The sequence below is a fragment of the Tupaia chinensis genome, unplaced genomic scaffold (genome assembly GCF_000334495.1).
Source record: "Tupaia chinensis unplaced genomic scaffold, TupChi_1.0 Scaffold000099_1, whole genome shotgun sequence".
Classification (NCBI taxonomy): Eukaryota; Metazoa; Chordata; class Mammalia; order Scandentia; family Tupaiidae; genus Tupaia; species Tupaia belangeri.
Window position 1 is genome coordinate 385,445 of NW_006159563.1, and position 21,930 is coordinate 407,374.

Below are 21,930 nucleotides of genomic sequence, written 5' to 3' on the forward strand. Positions count from 1 at the left end.
GAGGGGATAGTTCTCAGAAGAAGGAAGTTGAAAGGAGAACAAAAGAGTTTTCTAGTATTTTTTCCCTTGTTTGATCTTTAGAGGGTGACTGAATCATGTTCCTTTAAACTGATAACTTTAACTTCAGAAATACTTTCTGATTTGTTATAATGTATCAGAAAGCACATTACAAATCTGAAATAAATTTATTTTTTTTAGGGACCAGCAGGTAGGGGGTGGTTAAGGTGTTGAACTCCCACATGGTCAACTTGGTTTGAATCCTGGACCTGGGGGCTTGAAAATCACCTTAGTATGTGTGCAACATGCCCAAAATCTTGAGAGGAGGATAGAAGAGAAGCAATTACAGCATGGCCATTCCCCCTGGGGGTGATTACTCACTTTCCCTCTCTCTGTCCCTCTTTGTCTGTCCCCAGAGAGTACGCATGCCCTATGGCAAAATCCAAAGAAGAAAAAAAGAAAGATCTTTGAGATCATGCACACCACTCTTTCTTTTCAGTTGGTAGAAAGTTTATCAAGAAACATGTATTGTGTACCAGTTGTGTTCCAAAGGGAGTGTGGCATTTACAGGTATTCAAAGAATAGGGCAGGACAGAAATTGCATTTGTGAAGCTCACTGTCTGACTGGGTGAAAGGCACTTAGACAACTTCCAGGTAATACTATTTAAGGTCTGCAAGATGGTTAGAGAAAAAACAATAGCAGATTGCAGAAATAAGAGCAGACAGGGAATTCCATGAGAGTAGATGATAGGAAGTGGAGGAGTCACGGAGAGCTCTGTGTCCTTCAGCTCATTATTATTAATAGCTCCCGCAGAACCTGTCACTGTGCTGTGTTGACAGGGAGTGATTTGTAGATATCGGTCACTGGTATTTTAATGAAGTACTCATTTCTTTTTGTGTTCAAAATCATATTCATTTTTTCTATTGTCCAAAATCAGTATGGAAATTAGCATAATTTGCTGAATGTTTTATATTCCACATGATTTTGCATCAGGTATAATAATGGTATTTCCAATGTAAGTCCCTTAGTCATCCTAACTTTAGAAACGCTTGGATGAGATTAGGAAGTGATCATCATTTCCATTTATTATACTTTGCATGTAACGAGCTTTAGCTATTAACTCTAATTTGCTTCTCATCGTATTCATCAAAGGCAAACTATTTAGAAACTAAAACATCTCTGTCAGTTAGAATTTTAATGAATTAAGATGAAATGAGACAGTGTTAATTGGCAGTTGTTGCTGCAGGGTAGGTTTCTAGATCTTGTAAGTGAAACCAATTCATTTCTCTATCAGGGTTAATTTGTTTGATTTAATTTTAAGGGTACACTGAATATTTCCCCAAACTATTCGTATTTATTTTCAGCATTGGAGAGTGGTTTAGTTCTGTTGGTCTTATATCTGGATTCTCAGTTCCATCTGAAATTGACTTAGTGAGATTGTTAATAAATCATTGGTTTTAAATAGCATTTGTATTACTGACTAAATACACACTCCAACATACACACACACACACAAAAACAAGAATTAAAAAGACTTTTTATTTAAAGTGCTTAAAAACCTTCTGATTATAATCAATTTAGACTAAGAATTCCTTTCCTCTGTTCTTTCTGTTTTCTTCAGATATCAATGAATGTGAAGCTGAGCCATGCAAAAATGGGGGAATATGTACAGACCTCGTGGCTAACTATTCCTGTGAGTGCCCTGGTGAATTTATGGGAAGAAATTGTCAATACAGTAAGTATTTACATGGGTGTATATGATTTTATTTATAAAACCTCCATTTATTTTGGAATATGGGCCAAAATCAATACCATTTGCTTCTAGTGTGTAATTAATTGAAATGGCACCTCGCGTGTTTGTTCTTAGTAGTGTGCTCACGTTCTCCAGGATATGTGTCCCTAGTGCACCCTACGCACAGGGACAGTATCTTGTGACCTGAAAAGAATGGCAACTGTTCCTCAGTCATTCAAGCCCATTTCTCCCTCCTGTGAATCCCATTTTGGTTTTTGAATGTGTACATGATCTAAGTTGCTACCACCAGAGCGGTAAATTCAGGGCCCTACAACCAGGTGGCCTCCATCACAGATGAAAGGTGGACATAAGAGAGGATTCAGTTCATCTGTCACATTAGAAAAAATGTGAATGTTGTTCATTTGTGGTGTTGAAAACCTAAGACAAGAGGATCTTGAGATGATGGATCAATGATACCGTAATTTTCCTGAGTGTTTACAAAGAGGCAGAAAACACCACTCTAAAAAACAAACAAACGGATAAAAGGTAATACCAGGACTAGAGACGATGGCATGGGACCGCTGGCCCAAACATTCTAATGACACTAAAGCTTTAACTTAATAATTATTAGGCACTTATAGAGACTTTATAGTGCTACCACTTTGATGTACATTATATTATCTGAGTGGGGCAACAGCGTTTTGCAAGTTCAGAATGCAGATACAAATAAGAATTCAGATGCAGAAGTTGAGACACACATGTGATGCGGTTTGTCCAAGTAGTCACAGCTGGTTAATGATCGAAGCAGGACTAGAAGGAATTCAGTCTCTGATTCTCAGTTTAGTGTATATTCCTCTAAATCAAGATGCTTCTTCACACAGAGATGAACAAGATAAACATAAGCACCCACCACGTTCCTCTCTTACACAAATGCACACACATACCACACCTGGATTTTCTTCTTTAGCCATAGAAAATATTCTTTTTCTCACTTTTTCTCTCACCCTTTCTCTCTGATCATGATCTTTATTAAGTAAAATAGGGAATACAGCTGAATAATTTATGTATATGAACAAAATAATGATAAAAATGGGATGCTCATTACATTATTCCTGAAAACCTTGATCAAAATAATTGCATCTCGAGGCCAGCAGATGGCATAGTAGATACATCACTGGGCTCCCACATGGCTGACTGCAGTTCGAGTCTCAGACCTGGTGGCTTGAAACTTACTCCAGGTGTGTGTGTGCATGCACGCCCAGTACCCCAGAATGGTAATGGAGGAGACGGGATTGTGGCGTGGTCATCACCCCAGGGATCATTTCTCACTTTCTATCTCTCTGTCTCTCTCTCTGTGTCTCTCCAGTAAGCACATGCGTTCTATATAAAAAAAAATCTCTCTAATAATTAAGTAAAATAAAACTCTTGCATTGGGAAAAAATATTTTTTAAGCTTAAAATACAAGTACCTTGAGCATGGGTTGATGAAGAAAGCCACAGGGTGCAGATAGACAGAAAGAATAGGCTGAGTAAGTAGGTTGGCCATACAACCCAATAAACCAGTAGCAATGAAACCAGATATCCTGGGTACCTTCCCATAAATCATTCAACTAATCGCCCGCAAGGTTAACTCAAACTCTGATTTAGTTGGTTCTCGGCCTGCACCAGCCACAGAATTTGGATATTTTGATTTTTTGTTTCTTGGGACTTGAAGATAGCTGCCTAGTCAACACTGGAAATTGTGCTAGAAAGCACCTCCACAGTGCCTGTAAAAGTACACTTTATTAATGTGATGAAGAATAAAAAACTGATGTCAGTAATTGTTTCATTATCATTCAGTGGTAATAGAGATCTAGTGCCAGAATGGAAAACCTTCCAGACAGCAGTGGAACTTTGGAAGAACTGAATACAGTTTTTGGATAGAGCAGGTACAGGCATGATGAGGCCAAATGACCCACATGAGGCCTGGCCAAGGGACCAATTAGAGGGCAAGACCTTCCATTTTCCTAAAAAAACTGTCTAGGGCACATGTCATGAGAACAGTGGCTGGGGAAAGGATGACTGCAGTGGTGAAGCCCTAACTCTCTGAATGAGCAAAAAGTGTGTCTGAGGCTGTAGGCTTCCTGGAAGAGGAAACCAAAGACATGGAGAAATAAGGCATGGGAGAATTGGGTCAGAGACTAGAGTCAGTAGGTTGGCAGTGAGAAGATTAAGAGGTGGACATTAAGGCAGTGGAAGAAGAGATTCTTTTGCCTCCCCATACTGACCAAGGAGCAACTGGACAGCCAGTTGGATGCCTACATGTTGGAAACTGAGGAATACCTGGATTTGATCTGGATGTTAAAATCAATAACTAAAGACTGTCCATCCTCCCATGGGAAGCTTTTCCTGAAGTAACCATACTAGAAAATACCCTTGAAAAGAAAGAATCCTGGGACCAGCAGTTAGTGCAATGACTGTGTCAGTGAACTCCCATGTAGGCGACCACAATTCGAGTCCTGGACCTGGTGGCTTAAACTCACCCTGGGCGCGTGTGCATGCATACCCAAGATACTGAGAAGAGAATGGAGGAGAAGGGATTGCGGTGTGACCATCCCCCCTGGGGGGTGATTTCTCTATATCTTTCTGTCTGTCTCTGTCTTTCTGGTGAGCGCACACACCCTATAGCAAAAACCTCTCCAATAGAAAAAAAAGAGAGTCCTGATTGATTATGGAAGGTTCTACTGAAATAAACTGTTAACTATCATCAGTTTGTGACTGTGTGTCATCAAATTCAGTTTTGTATTATTTTTATTAAAGCCCCTTTTTAAACTTGGTTTTATGTTTACATAGTATTTCTATGTAAATGCAGACTTCTCTTTGAACATGAGGGAGGTGTCTCCCTTAACCTGTCATATACACTTGACATTCTGATATTTATTTCCTCTGTTCATCTCTGTGCCCTGACAAACAGATCAGAGTCACTTGGGGTACACTCTAAAATATGTTTCTCTTAAGGTGTTTCTCTTTATTTTGTTGATTTGTGAGATTGTAAAATAAATTTAAAATCTTTGTTCTCCCTATTATTTATTTATTTATTTATTTATTTATTTATTTATTTGTGGCCTCTTCATGGTTTAGTGAGAAAGTGCACTCTGATACACTGGTGATTTAATTCTTCACACTGAAAACTTTGAGAACTCATGTGTTACAGGGGCATGCAGAAACACCTGTAGGTTCCAAGAATTCTAAGCTGCTTGAAATTAGGATTTGGGGAGCTGACATTCTGTAGATTATAATCTGTGTGCTGGTGGACGATTGACAAACTTTCCTTCAGATGTCGAGATATGTCTGAGAGCTACCAATGACCCTGCTCACATATGCAGTAATGCCAGAGAAGCCATTTATTTTGGTAGCTATGATATTTCAGAATGGACAGGTAGGAGATAATGAAACAGACTTACTCACTGGATGGGGTCAGAGACATCTGTAATAGTATTCTTGTGTTCAAGTCTAAGTTGTCTTCCTTTCACGTTTGGACTCCTACACTCTAGTTGCTTCACTTGTACCATTTCTTTCCAATTTATATAAAAGGTTCATGTATTTTAATGAAATTTCACATTTCTGATCCATTTAAAAATGAAAACATTCTCAATGCCCACCCCCCATAACAAATAATAGAAGCCATTGCAAAGAAATAGAACTGACTAAAAAGATAAAATACCTGTACAAACAGAAAAATATAAAAGACAAAAATAAACTGAGGAAATACTTACAATAAACCTGGAAGGCAAATATATCGATTGTCCTTAATTTATTATATATTTCAAGTCAATGAAATGAATCAGAACAGAAAAGGAGTAACAAAATCTTTCCTCAAGGAAGTAATTTAAGACTGATTCTATTGTAGTTGAGTTGTGCTCTACTTTTATACCTTATTTTGATTTTTCAAAGACAGGCATGTATTATCTTAATAATATAAAAACAATAATTACATTTAAATGTTTTATTAACACGAGAGGTATAGATACGCGATAAAAAAGAATGGGACTGATTATGCGTGTCCCTCTGCCTCTTCCTTTGCCTTGTATTCAGTTCCTGTATTTGTCCATTATTTTGTTGCTAAACAGAAAAATCTTAGACCGGTGACTTATAAAGAATAGATATTCATTTTGTTCATGATTCTGGTAGCTGGAAAGCCCAAAGTGTGGAGCTGGCAGCAGGCTGACCTCTGGAGCTATATCAACATGGTTGCTCTGCCAGGAAGCGGGCACATGCAGAGAGAGGAAACAGAATTCCCAATTTCCGCTGTTGCCTTTCCTATACTCCCAGCCTACTGAGTGGTGCTTTCCTGCCCCCCTCACAGGCTCCTACTCCTAAAAGTCTTCTACTTCCCAAAGCCATTAACCTAGAGACCACACTTCCACAACATGAAACTTTGGTAGACACACCATTATCCAAACTATAACACTCCTCTTATTTCAGAAGCAGAATGTGGGAGATGCAGAAAAACTTGGAAAGGAGATAAACTGAAAAGGATAAATGCTAAATTGAAGCAGAGGAGAGCTGGCAAGCTTTAGAAGAAATGGAAAAGAAAAAGGAGAAAGGAAAGTGAGAGAACTCTTTAAACCATGGCCTCATGGTAAACATGACTCTATAGAGAGCTCTGAATTACACATACACATAACACAGACAAGCCCATATTCATGCTAAACGTGGCTCTATAGGAAGCTCTGAATTTCACACTAACACATTCCCACACTCAGGGAGGAAATTTTTCCTTAATCATGGAGAGAAAATTATAAAGCAAAGAAGGTATGAAAAAGCTTTTCAAGACACAAAAGCTCCCTCTCTTTTTGGGAGAGATTTTTGCTGTAGGGCATGTTTACTCACTAGAGAGACAGAAAGTGAGAAATCACACACACACACACACACACACACACCCCCCCAAGGAGGGATGGCCATGTCGCAATCCCTCTCCTTCATTATCCTCTAGGGATCTTAGGACACACACACTCACACCTGGTGTGAGTTTTAAGCCGCAGGGCCTGCGACTCAAACCACAGTTGACTATATGGGAGTCCAGCAACCTAACCATTATACCATCTGCTGGTCGTGAAAGCCAACTCTTTAAAATCTTACTTGTGGGAAACCCATCCCTACTTCTACATGTGCTCCTTTTAGTATACTCTCAACCCAGCAGACAAAGGGAACCTTTTGTAAAAGGTGAAGATACGCCACCTCACGCCCAGTCTTCCATGGTCTTCCGAGGTCAAGGACAGTCAGTTGCAGTCCTGTTTCCTGATGTCTGTCTTACTGCCTCAGCTCTCCCTGATGCTTCTCCTGCAACTCTCTTCTGCACTGCTTTGCCCACAATGGGTTTCTAGCTTCTTGGGCACACACCTGACACATTCTTACCCTGGGACATGTCCTTTCCCATTTTCCTCTTTCTGTAATGTTCTCTGTGTGACACACTCCCATGCTTCCTTAACATTGTGTCAAATGTATCTTCTCAACAAGGCCTTTCTTGGCCTCTCTACCTTCTTTCTTCAACATTGCAGAGCACACATTCAACTTATTTTGCGTTATGCTTTCTTTGTGGCATTAACCACTGATATGTAAGTTCACTTTTATATATTATTGACTACTCCTTCAGCTGAGTATATACTCCATGAGAGAGATCTTACAATTGTCATAACCATCACCAGAACAGTGCCTGCTGTGGTAAGTGCTCACTAAATATTTGCTGAGTACATGTATGAACCTAGCATTCTTGAATTTTTTTTCTAAGTATAGGGATGATATCCTATTTTTTTCTCTGTGTCCTCAACTGAAATCATAACATTTTCCATTTCTAAGTAGTATTCTGAAGTTGCTCTTCCCAGTGTAATAAAGTACAACCTGGCAAATTAGTTAGTACTCAATAAATGGTGATAGTAACTAGAGTTGGTTTTTTTTTTCCTTGCTTGATATGAATGTTTCATAACTCTATATTATAACAAGGTTATGCAAATGGATTTAAAATAAGAAAGACAAATGAAGACCGTGTTTCTCTTTTTAGGCTCCTTCTACATGTGGACATCTTGATAGTTTATATTAAATCTCTTATGTGTATCTTAACCATTTTAAATAGTAAACTGGCACATATGATTGCTATAATCTAAGCAGCTGCTACCACTAACAAGCCTGGAAAATATAAAAGCAGTATTTTTTTTTTTTCAAAGAGAGGCTTTCGCTATAGGGCATGTGTGCTCGCCAGACAGACAGAGAGAGACATAGGGACAGAAAGCGAGAAATCACCCCCCGGGGGGATGGTCACACCGCAATCCCTTCTCCTCCATTCTCCTCTCAGGATCTTGGGCACGCACGCACATGCGCCAGGCGTGAGTTTTAAGCCACCGGGTTCGGGACACGAACCGCAGTCAACTACGTGAGAGTTCAGTGACATAGCCATTACGCTAACTGCTGGTTCCCAAAAGCAGTAATTTTTGAGATAATTTTTTTTTTTTTTTTTTTTTTACTGTGTAGACAGATTGATCTTATTAGCTTTTTACTTATAATAAAAACTTGGCTTATATCTGGGTACCAGAAGGTAGTATGGAGGTTACGGTGGTTGGATCCCACATGGACAACTATGCAATTTGAGTCTTGGGCCTGGAAGCTTGAAATTTATTCTTGGCAGAGGTGCACATATGCCCAAAGTCTCAAGAGGAGAATAGAGAAGGGATGGGGCATAGCCATCACCCAAGGGATGATTGTGCACTCTCTCTCTCTCTCTCTGTGAGACATATTTTAATATATGTTACAAAAATAACACTGAATACTTTATTTTAATGTCTATCTTTAATTCATACAGCTATTAAGTTCTTTTGTTTTATAAGAAATACATTTATACTTAAGCCTATCTATTATGAACCAATGCAAAATTATGTGGTAATATTGTTATGCTAATCAATCACCTATTGAACATTTTTCAGTAACAAAGTAATTATTTCAAATGTTAATAAGGGAGCTTTTAATAATATGTAAAATCCCTGCCTGTAATTTTTCCAGTAATTATTTACTAATTATATTTATAGATGGGTTAAGGCAATAATGCTTTTAATTTAGATCATTTCAGTTTGGATTTCTGTCTATTACTCAGATAGCTTATCATTTACTTTGGCACATCTTAGTTATATTTTAGATTTATTATTATAGGAGATTTGATTACGTTTTATTTTTTATTTTAATCAAAATTATTTTGATTGATATGTGAAAATCATTTAGATATTCTCATATTCTTTATGACAGCATTCCAGTAATTCTTCTAATTCAAGACCTCATTTAGATTCCCTTGTTGCTTTTCAATGCTATAAGCACAAGTGTTCAGACAGCCATTTTCATAAACAGCTTGGAAGGAAAATGATGATGAACTGGAATGAAAAACCTATTCTCATAAGACCAGATACATTTTACCATGTATGTTTAACAAACATGATGTTTAAACTAGAGTAAGTGCAATGGAAATTGATAGCACTTTAGTTAACTAATCTAAAAATAACTAGGATTGTTTCATTTATTGGTCTATGTGGCCCACAAGAGTCATATACGTTTCCCTTCTGGGTGTTTAAATGTGACATGATTAAATTTCAAGAATGGCACTCAAATTCATTTTCATCACTGATACGGTTTCTGGAAATTAAGATCATTACCAAAGGAGGTCCTATAATGCAACATTCCCAAGCTCTCGTGCCCAAGGAATTAAGACTGGGATGATTTAAGAGGGTTTATTAAGAATGAAAACTAAAATTTTTAACTGACGATCAATTTCCAAATTATTCCACTTTTTAAAAAATGTAATAAAATTACCTAGACAATTCTACTTTAAGAATTCTCTCCATAAAGTTAGAAGACAGAATATGATGGGACATATGAATATATTTTCAAAATTATAAACTAATATTTTAGTCTGCCTTCATTCATGAGCAACGGAACTCTTTAAGCCGTCATTACAAATGAACTTTTTATTTATAAGTACACAAACATAAGCAATATATACTGTGCACATGTGCATATTTATACACTTTATTTTAGTATCAGTGTATCCTATCAAGTACACCTGAAGAAGTAGAGACTTATTGGGTCCAGCCGATGGCATAGTAGTTTATATATAGCCAGAATCACACATGGCCAACCATGGTTCAAGTCCCAGACATGGTAGCTTCAAATTCACACTTAGTGCATGTACGTGCATGCCCAAGATCCCAGGAGGAGAATGGAAGAGAAGGGATTGTGGCATGGCCATCCTCTCTGGGAGGGGCAGATCTCTCATTTTCTCACTCACTGTCTCTCCCCCCTACCCCCATGAGTGCATTTGCCCTAAGGCAAACACTTCTACCAAACAACAGAAAAAAATTAGAGTACTTACTCAGTGAAAATTGCTAAGACATTTTATAGATAAAGAAATGATGTGATATGTCTTTTATGTGCTTGACACCTAGTCATTGCTTTTGTAAAAATGAATTTACAAGCAACAATTGCACTTTTTTTTGCACAGTTGTATCTTGTCACTAACCAGTTGTCCTATAATAATGATAACTTTCATTTAGAATTTACCAAGTAAGAAGCACTGTTCTAGTACTTTATATATCAAGGTTTTTGAATCCTCTTAGCACTCTTTGTAGTAGGTACTATTTATTATGGTTCCATTTATTTTTCAAGAAAATTGAGCTACTGAGTGATTAAATAATTTGTATTGGTTCACCTGGCTGGTAAACTGCAGAGCCTGGCCTTAGTCCTGGGCAGTGCACCTACCTGAGAATGATGTGCCTTTGCCCTAGGAGATAAACGGAACACTGTAAGTACACTGGACACTTGCCCTTGACGTGGGCTTGGTGAGTGGCAGCATCATAAGAGGAAAGAGCACTGGCTTTGCATTCAAATGGAGCTGGGGTTTAGACCCTGACATGTATTTGTAAGTAGGTGTCATGAACAAGTTAGTAACTTCTTTTGAACCTCCGATTCCACATCTGCAAATGGAATTAATAATGTCTTTGATTTATATTGGTGGGCAGATTAAAATTAATAACATACCTATCAAACTAGCTACCTCAATAAATATTATAAATGAACACATAATGCATGAATACACAGAGACAAGGACTTTTGTATTATTTGAAAAGCAAATATCAGTCTTTTACCCCTTTTTTAAAAAATATGTGTGATTTGGGACCAGCAGTTAGCGTAATGGCTATGTCCCTGAACTCCCATGTTACAAATTTGAATAGAATGCTTTATTCATGATTCTTGTCTTTCTTTTTTTTTTTAAGAGATTTTTTGCTGTAGGACGAGTGTAATCACTGAGAGACCAAGAGAGACAGAGTGATAGAAAGCAAACTCCCTCTCTCCAAGGATTGGTCACACCGCAATCCCTTCTCCTCTATACTCCTCTTGGGATTTTGGACACACACACACACACACACACACACACACATGTGCCCAGCGAGTTTCAAGCCCCTAGGTCTGGGACTTGAACTGTGGTCAACAACGTGAGAGTCCACTGACATAAATAACCATTACACCATATGCTGGTCCTTGATTCTTGTCTTTGAAATCACTGGCTAATTTAAGATCATTCTACTTTGCTTGAAATACATAAAATAAGAATGAATCTAGAACTCTAATACAAGAGCAAAAGTATAGATTTTTTTCTCAGACTGGTACCTTTTATAAACATAAAAATTATTGATTATGGGACCAGCAGTTAGCATAATGGCTATGTTGCTGGATTCCCATGTAGTAGACCACAGTTTGAGTCCTGGACCCGGTGACTTAAAACTCATGCCAGGCACGTGTGCGTGCGTGCCCAAGATCCTGAGAGGAGAATGAAGGAGAAGGGATTGCAGCATGGCCATTCCCCCTGGGGGGTGATTTCTCGCTTTCTGTCTCTCTCTCTCTCTCTCTCTCTCTCTCTCTCTGGCGAGCACACGCGCCCTATAGCAAAAAACCTCTCAAAAAAAATATATGACTATGAGTTAATATAAGTTTTATTTCCATGGTTATCATTAAATCCTGGATATACAATATTTAAAATATACTCATAGAGCCTTAAGTACAAATGGCTATGACAACAAATGCTTAAATGTAGATCATTATTTTAATTTAATTTCTCACATTTTTTAATAAGACATGACAATAAGTTCAAAAACCCCGAATAATGTGTAAGCATATCAATAGCCCTGAAGGAAAGAAATAATTCCAACATGACTGCAGGATGAAGTCTTTGCAACAATAAACACAACAAATTGACTCAATGACAAAACCAAATTGGATTTTCTGTGTTTGACACAGAAGTTCCATCTTCAATCAGTTGCCTCTGGGCTTATTTTCCCAATGTTACCCAACAGATTTGTGCAGACATAGCACGTTTTGCAAGTTCACCTGCTGTACCTTAAAGTGATAATGTAATATATGAAATAGAAGTAATCCACAAAATGCTCAAATGGACCCCCCGGGACTTGTTAAATATGTCTAACAAATTGAATCAGATTCTCATTATCTGACGGTTTTGTATTTCATTGCAAATAATTACTAAAACATCCAATAAGACCTTCTTGGTTTTCAAATTATGTCAACAATCCCATTATGTGCTAAACTGTATGTGTCCGAGAATTATAGTTTTCAGACTAAAACTTCCTCGGATATTTCCCAGTTCAAAGCCATTGAAAGATGAAGTACTCAGAGATCAGGACAGTCTGCGAACAGCATAATTTGATTTGGCACTCATAAAATTTCACACTGTGGTGGATGATCTAAAACTTGCAATTTTTTATGAGAATTTATACAATAATTTTGAAATGCAATTTTTCTCTCAGATTGAAAATATCAATCTCTTCAATAATCATCCTTGCAAAAAAGAGGAGGAAGGGGCAGAACCCAAATAAAGTACAGCTGATCCTTGAGTAACACAGGGGTTGGAGCACTGAGCATCTGCACAGTTGAAAATCCACAGCTATCTTAACTCCCCCAAAACTCAATACTAATAGCCTGCTTGGCGATTGGAAGCCTTACTGAAAAACACGGTCAACTAACGCATATCATATATTATGTATTATATTCTTATAATAAAGTAAGTTAGACAAAAGAAAATGTTAAGAAAATCATAAGGAAAAAAATGCACTTAAAGTATTTATTGGAAAACAATCTGCATATAAGTGGACTCAGCAATGATGATGTGATAAATGTCAGATAATGTCAGATAATGAGAATCTGATTCAATTTGTTGGACTTATTTAATAAGTCCCAGGGGGTCCATTTGAGCATTGTGCAGATTATTTCTATTTCCTTTCTTACGTTATCACACAGTTTAAGCCAATGCGTTTTAAGGGTCAACTGCACGTGTAATACAAAGAAGCAAAATGTTCTCTTGTAAGGAAACTACTAGAAGAAAAGTCCTCATAGGACTGTCTTTATCCTCCACACATGTTAACACAGCACTCACGGGTTCTTAGATGCAATTTGGGGCCTGACTAACAGAGTGAGGCTGAAATGGTTACTTCGTAATGGGGAAATTACGGGCCCAAAGGATAGCAATTTCCGCTTTTATTCCACCACTCAACGGCAGAAATAAATGCCTTCTCTGAGAGGAGGAAGGAAAAGAATATAGATGGATCCTGATCTTTCCCCCAATGTGCACAATTTTTTTCAAATGACAGCATGATTTCCTGAGCTTGTGAGGGGTTCAAATGGTTGCAATAACATTTTACTGGCAACCTTAGAGCTAAGTTTGGCAGTGACAGTACAGTTGGTGTGACGCTAGCCACTGTTGTAAACTCAATCAGCACACTTGGAAGTGAGGATGTTCAGCAATATGTACAACAAAGATCCATGGCAGGTTTTGAGTGTCATCTTCAAAGCGGTTTTCTTCAACTCAAGGATAGGGACACCACAGACTTCTTTCCTGCTCAGGCATGTTGAACCACAGACACAGTTTGGACACCGTGGAAAGGTAGTACATCTAGTTGGTAAAAGGCAGAGTGGATCTCCCAGAAGCACTGGTTTTACAGATTCAGATTTGGAGGTCACATGAGAACGGAGAAGCGATAAGATTGGATGGCACCTGCAAAGGAGAATGCAAAGAAGGTAAAGAATGTGAAATGGCTAAGGCAACTTAAGCTCTAGAAAGAAAGGTACAAAAAGAAAATTAAAAAGAGTACTCCAAGAAATAGAAGGAGAATACAGACCTATGAGAGAGCAAGGAAGAGTGTTTCCGGAATAAGAGCTGAGCGAGGAAAATGGAAGCCTAAGAAAAGATTTTTTAATTTGGAGGCTTAAGCCGTTAATGGCCCTTACATAACTGTGGTGGGTGGTGGAGAAGAATGCCAGATGGTAAGTGTTCCAGACTGAGCAATGCTGAGCGAGAAATAATAGCTGCAGCCCGCGCCTCCTAGGTTATGGTGCACTATACTCTGAGTGTATCTTAAACCCCCAAAGAGCCATTAAGATGACCAAGGACCTAAAAATAAATTTCATAATAGTTACCTTAATAGCTTTATCTGGTCAATAATACACATTCCTTTTAGAGCTCCAGAGGGAATGGACACATAAAGTATCCAACTTAAAAATAAATTGAACTTGAGGAATATGGTTCTATAAAAAGAAGTAGAACCAGAGCAAAGTCAGTAAATCCAATACTAAAATTCAAGGAAAACAGGAACAGGGACAGAAAATAAACTATTCTGACAAGAAAAATGGATAGAACTATAGTTATATAAGGAAGCCTATAAATACTCAGCACTATTATCTAACTACAAAACACCAAGAAATGGAAACTGCAGCTCTTAGCTCTGAGAAACCCAAAGATATTTGTGATGGTTTGTTCAAAATAAAATTCACTTTATATTTTCTCTGGTACACTCAGGCAGACACACAATTTTTTAAACATCCGTAAAAATGACTATTTGGCCTATAAATATTGCCTCATATCCACTTAGCAGTAACTTAATAACGCAATTTTCTTTCTAAGTAGAATTATACCTGGATTCTACCAGCGTTAATAGTTTTTGGTTTATCAAAACATGAGAACTTACCTCCAAGGACTTACTCTACTTTCTCCTTTGCAATGAATGATACATTTAAATTAATAATATTCCTCAATTATGACAATATTTTCACATGAGGTAGCTTCTTTTAATGAATAAGTCATCCAATGAAAGGTTAGCTATAGCACACCAAAAGGCAATCAGTGGGTAAGTGAACCTAAGAAGGAAAACAATTCATTTAGTGTTTCTCAACTCTTCGTATTAGCATAGGAAAATACCAGCTTTTAAAGCACATTTAACCTTTTGAGTAGTCAGATGGATTTTATCACAGGAGCTTCCGTGAGTGCATTCATTATGCAAAACAGTACAAAATTCCCCACAAAGCTATTTACTGTGTTTTATTGGTATTTGTTCTAATCATGAAGAGTAAAACTAATTTTTATGTACTATGAATAATAATATTGCTACTTGAAAATATTATAAATATATAAAATTCTATCCTCTGAAATTAACGTGCAAATATAATAAAAGAAAAAGTTATTTTTCTAAGGCACAATTATCCCATCAAGTAATTTCCATGATCTTCATGCCGCTTAGCAAAGGGTGATAGTATCTTGGATAATATTGTTCTGAATAGTCCTATATTTCTTTCTTGTTTGTTTATTTCCTGAGGGACAGAGAGAGACAGAGGTACACCCTGACAGGGTCTCCACTCCATGACGTTTCTCCCTGCAGCCTGCCAGGATCATGGGTGTGCCATTGTGCTGAGGCCAACCTGGCATCTGAACCTGGAAACTTCCCTCATGGTCCCCAGGATTATGTTGCAGGACCCACATGGCCTGCATGACCGTGACTGGGTCAGCCCTTTAATACTTCTTTAAACGACTTTTTTTTTTGTGTGTGTGTGTGATTACAAAAGTAATATATATCTAAATAAGAACACTTGGAAAACACTAAATTAATGTTTCCACTTCCTTTCTTTTTAAATGGAGTCTATTTAAATAATCACATGTAATATACACTAAAGGTATGCGTATAATAACATTTACTTACTTCTTCATTTTTCTAGAGTTTGCCATCCTGTTCCTGGTTAGCCAAATTCTCTTTCAGATCTAAAAGTTCTCCAGAATAGATACTATTTATCCAGTGGATTTACTTTTCTTATCTCTGGAACACCTAAAATACTTGCATGGATAAATTGGGTGTTTATAAATTTGGATAGTTGGGTAGCTAAGATTTCTTTGAGTTTCCTAAGAATGCTCTTGCGAGCTGCCTTCATCTATTTTGAGAGATCCAAAACTGGGAAACAGATTATCACTTAAACATAATGAACAGAGTACTGGATACATTTAATCCAAATTTAAACTGACTTTTTTTAATGAAAATAAAATTATAAAATTGTATAGTACTGGTCTTATGGTTTTTAATGGCATCTAAATCAAACGGAGCTCTCTTTTACATTCTGGACATGAGTACTCTACTCCAAAAAATGCAGTACATACAGTTTTTGAAATTTCAGAGCTGGCTAGCAAAGTAATTATCTGCAAGGCTATGTTTGTTACAGGCTAAACCTTTTTTTTTTTTTTTGAGCATTCCAGCTTAACCAACCAGTGCAAGAAAGAGACTAAACATTAAAAAAAAATCAAGTTTTAATTAAGAATTCATGTTAATTATTTGTCATGCTGTGAGAAATGGGAGTTACAAACAACTTTTAAAAAGATTGCAAGATGTGGGAGTAAATATAATCAATTGATTTATTTTTTAATCCATTAGCACAAATAATGAACCTTGGATTCATCCACAGTAAAGTGAATATGATAAAAAGAGAACTATCCTGGGAAAATCCAAGCCCGTGTGCACATGAATGTTGAATTGGTGTGTTCTTATTCTTATAAAGATAGTTATATACAAAACTATTGGGAACAAATTTAACAGCAACTACAGAAACAATTCTGGCTTAGGAACTAAAGTTCATCATAAAGTAATGATAAAAACTCTGGAAATTATACATAAAATTTTACCAATTTATCCTAAATTAAATGAATGTGCTCTTGCCCAGATACTAAATAATTTGATGTTTGAAGATATTAACATTGAAAACAATTTTTTCCACAATTTATCCTGAGGGATTCTGTTAAACAGAGAAGAATACACTATGTCATAATAGGCTTTCTTATGAGAAAATATAAAAACAGTTCTTATAGAGTATAAATAAATGATGAGAGGGAAAAAATAAAGCTGTAGAAGTCCTTGAAGTAGGCAATTCTACCGCAGTTGAAGTCCTGGATCTGGTGGCTTGAGAGTCACACTCAGAGTGTGTGCATGGGGACTCAAAATCCCAAGAGGAGAATGGAGATGAAGGGATTGTGGCATGGTCATCTCTCCCCCCCCCCCGGGGGTGATTTCTCACTGTCTTTCTCTCTCTGTCTCTCTTCTCTCCAGTGAGTACATGGGGCCTATGGCAAACAGACAGCAATAACAAAAATAAATATATAAACTTAAACTAATTTTTACTAAGTTAACCTTCAACTGTAAAATCATTTTCTACCTTAAGACTAAAGTACAGGATGTTATAACTCTGCCTTGCACAAAGAGGAGACTTAACAAGTATCTGTTAGACGCTAATAAAGTAACTGTCCATGTCGAACTTTCAGTCCATGAGCTATGATAGAAACGATGGTGACAGAGACACAAACTGCATTAGGTCACCTGTAACTGTCTCTTTACAAACAGGATGGCTGAGTACCCTGCCCTTCATTTGTGTAGCTTCTCCGCACTCCATATTCAGCAAACAGAATGTCCCCCACATGTTCTATCACATTGTGTTTCATGACTCATTAATAATGGATGCATCTGGGTCCAATTTCTGACTCTATGACTTTAGGGAAGTAACTTAACCTCTCAGAGACTCAGTTACCTCAAGTAAAATTAGGAATACAAATAATATTTATGGGTATATTTTGAGGCCAAAATGCCTGACTTGTGTTTCTGTGCAATAAATGTGTGCAATCTTCATTTGCCATCTTCAGGAAGGTTTGTGATGGAAAGGATAGAGTCATTTCTTTAGAAGGGGAGCAGGGAAGAAGTATACAATGTTCACCTAATCAGCACATTTAGATCTTAATTCCATTAGCCACAGGAGAAAAAGATATTGAAAGAGATATATAATGATGATGTGTGGACCAGCAGTTGGCATAATGGTTATGTCGCTAAAATCCCATGTAGTTGACTATGGTTCGAGTCCCAGACCCAGTGGCTTACAACTCATGCTGGGCACATGTGCATGTGTGCCCAAAATTCTGAGAGGAGACTGAAGGAGAAGGGATTGTGGTGTGGTCATCCTCCCTGGGGGGGTGGGGTGGGAGGAGTTGGGGGGGCGGGGGGAATTTCTTGCTTTCTGTCTCTCTGTCTCTGTCTTTCTGGTGAGTACACATACCCTATAGCAATAATCTCTCTCAAATAAATAAATAAATAAATAAATAAAGATGAAGTGAATTTGAGGTGAGCATTAGTAAAATGCCATGCCATTCATTACAAGGTAGGGAACCACCCAGAAGGAGATACCCTCTATTATGTTGAACCTCAATTGAATTAATACATTTGTCTTTTGAGCACCAGTTAGTATAGGCACTATAAAAGATCCAGGGACTATACCAGTCCATCAGACAGGCCCCAAATATGACCCTTGTCCTAGAAGAATTTATAATCTAAAATGGAAGACAGATTTATAAATTCACAAAGTCACATAAAAGTATCTCTAAATGTCAAGTATTACCTATCAATTAGTATGCCAACACAGACTGGCACAATTAATCCAATTTGGGGACAAGTGGGACAGGGAAGGAAAATGATAGGAACATGAAGTGTGTTCCATACACTGCCCTCTAAGTAAAATTCACTCTAAGGTTCTCGTAACTTGGTATTACTGGAAGGTAAAGTTCAAGTACCCAATAGAATGATCCCCCCTAGAGAGAGACAGAAGGAAAATGAGAAAGCAAGTTACCAGGTCCAGGACTTGAACTGTGGTCAGCCATGTGAAGGTCTAGTGCCTTAACCACATGCTACCTGCTGGCCCCAGATAAATAATTATTAACAAAAAAGAAAAGGATGAACTGTTTAAATTTTCTGATTTTTTTGTGCTTTTGCATGATTGGAGAGTGAAAAGTAAATAAATAAATAAAAACAGAACCCTAAAATCCAGAAGATGCATTGACAACCTATAAAAACGTTGCTATTTAAAGATGCTGTATGTTACAAGCTTCCTTCTGCCCTCTCTTAGGCTAGTAAGTAGTCAGAGAAGCACAAGGTAATACTGAGTTTGCTGAGCAGGGGGAAGACGCGAGGGAAGGAACAATGGTCACCCAGCTTTTTAGGTATCTTAAGTGGGTAATTGCCACCCTGTTTCTACACCAAAATGTAAGCCACACTCCTGTGTATGTTTTGTTACACTAAAGAATTTTTTTAATCATGTGCTTTTGACAACCCCTGAGCAAGGGTGTACGTTTCCTGAATTGATCGTGTTTTTGGTTTTTTTTCTGTTTTTTTTTTTTTAATTATAAATGTTTAATTTAAAGTAGAAATTTAAGAAATGTAAACCAAAATAATTCCATAGAGAATGGAGAAATAATTAAAGACATTACATAACAATAATATAAGAAAAAAAGTGAGCTATTTCTAAAATTTTAAAACATAATTTTAGCTAATATTCATTTAAAACCTAAGAATTTCCAAGTGGAAAATGAACAATTATAAAGAAAAATTAACTGCAGAGAAAATTGTTTTTACAAAGGTAAAAGGACTTGATGTCAATAATTAGCTAGAAGATCTGAATTAAATATTTAATTTTCAAGAAAAACAAATTTAACAAGACGTTTTTTGAACAATTGATTTAGTGGCATATAAAACTATAGAAAAAGCAAACAAGAGTATCTGAAATGTGACAAATGGTTGAAAAACTGGCAACCCAGATGCTATTTTTAAAAAATAAGTATCTATTTAATTTTATTTATTTTTTCATAACCTTTTATTGTTCTTCTTCATCATGTTTTTTATTACAGTGAGGAAAATATCCTCTACCTCTTGTCTCACATTTAAAAAACTTTTTTAGTTGTTTTAGAGAGATTTCTGGTATAGGGCACATGCACTTAACAGAAAGACAACAGATAGACAGAATGTGAGAACTCACCCCTTAGGGAGAAAGCCACCTCATAATCCCTCTCCTCCATTCTCCTCTTGGGATTTTAGGCACACACACACACACACACACATACACACACACACCCAGTGTGAGTTTTAAGGAGCTGGGTCTAGGTCTCAAACTGTGATCAACTACCTGGTAGTCCAGCAACATAACCATTATATGTCATCTGCTGGTTCTATCTCACATTATTTTTACAAAAAGAGATGTGTTTTCTTCTGAAACTTAACTATAGTTTTCCTTTTTTGTGTTTCTTTTTTTTTTCTTTTTTTTAAATTTCATTTTCTTTTATACATTCAATCACATTATTATTTGGCTTACAAAATGGATATTTTAACATGTGAACATTTCTCCCTAATACAGTTGATAAAACTATAGAGTATCTTCAACAGATAATACCACATTTCTTTGTGCCATTAATGCCTTGCCTCCCTATTTTTCTTCTAAATGTTTTAATTTGCTGGAGGACACAAGCACTTGCCAAAGAGAGACAGAGGGAGAAAAAAGCACCATTCATGGAACATGGTCATGCCACATTGTTTTCTTCCATTTATCCATCCCATTGGGATTGGAGATAAGTAAGCACATGTGCCCACCATATTTTTCAAGATTCCAGGTCTAGGAGTCAAAAGGTATAGCACCCATGTGGAATCCAACATCCTTAACTCCTAGGCCACAGGAGTGGCCCTAGCATACATTTCTTTCTTTCTACAACTGTTTCTTCCTTTTACTTTCTTTATATAACACTCCATAGTAAACCAGTCTTCATGCATGGTTTTCTTATATCTCAATATCAGATCATGAGAAGAGTCTGCTGGGGGCTTAGGGGACATTTCATGTTTGTCCTCTGATGTATCACCTTTATGTCCTTGGACATATGAAACAATGAATATTAACATTATTTTCACACCGAATGGAAATATAACTCAAGACGAAACAGAAAAGGATACGCTAAAGATAGGGAAACCAGGTATTATTCTATTTGGGAGGAAACGGTTTGTTACTTTACTCTCAGTTACGGACTTGAGGAAATGAGATTTCTTTGATTATTCCAACAAAATTGCCAGCAGCTAAAATTCATCTCCATTTATCCTAAAGATAGGGTTACTCAGATATCAAATTGGAGGGAAAAACTTGATTATAAACGTGCTTTTTGAAGTTATAATCCGGTTTATCAAACTGCTAGTCTGAGACTTTTCCACAGGAGATCCCCATTTTGTAACACAATGAAAAGTGCCTGCCAGACACAGACCTATTTCAAAAGGAGATTATTTAATTAGTTATTTTTTTCCTAGTGAATCTGGCAATATACTGTGGGGAATCATTTCATTTTCATTCATTACAAGAAGCCATGGTTTATATTTCCCCCAGGCAAAGAGTTTTATCTGACAATTTGAATGCTCTGGTGACAGAAATATCTGATGATGAATATGGTATTAAAGAGATGCCAAATGACATGATACTGTGAATCACTTTGAGTAACTGCTCATAATTAATAATTGTGCTGTGTGTACTGATCATTTTTATTCAAAACATTTTGCATAGGAAATGGGAGTAGATGTTTTACTCCTTTTTTTGTGTTTCTCTGACAAGAAGCGAATGCATATGAAACCTTTCTGACAAGGTAACATATGCTTAAACCGCTAGTCTCTAGGTAGTCAGAGGAGAAGTCATTGTACTTTTATGACTTTTTCCCTCTCATTTACAACAGTAAAATAATAGAAGATCTACCATTCACTGAAAGTTTACTGGTTACCATATTTGTTTCTAACCTTTGTTTCTAACTATTGAACAAACCTGTAAGGTATGTGTTATTCTTTCTGGAATATACTTGTATAACCCCACAATTCCCATACTTTATTGTACATTTTAAATCTCCTAAACCTGAAAAAAAAAATGTGCGGCCAGCAGGTGGCATGGTGGTTAAAGCACTGACTCCCACATGGCTGACCATGGTTCAAGTTCTGGAGCCGGTGGCTTGAAAATCACACCAGGCGCATGTG

General features: G+C 37.0%; 1 protein-coding gene across 1 annotated transcript in view; it reads left to right on the plus strand.

Moving 5' to 3' along the window:
* EDIL3 (EGF like and discoidin domains 3) overlaps window positions 1-21,930 on the plus strand; it is a 496,837-nt gene that overhangs the window by 282,997 nt on the left and 191,910 nt on the right. The window contains exon 5 of the mRNA XM_006143479.1: window positions 1,620-1,733. Coding sequence (XP_006143541.1) covers window positions 1,620-1,733 — 114 coding nt within the window. The remainder of the gene's footprint in view (window positions 1-1,619; window positions 1,734-21,930) is intronic.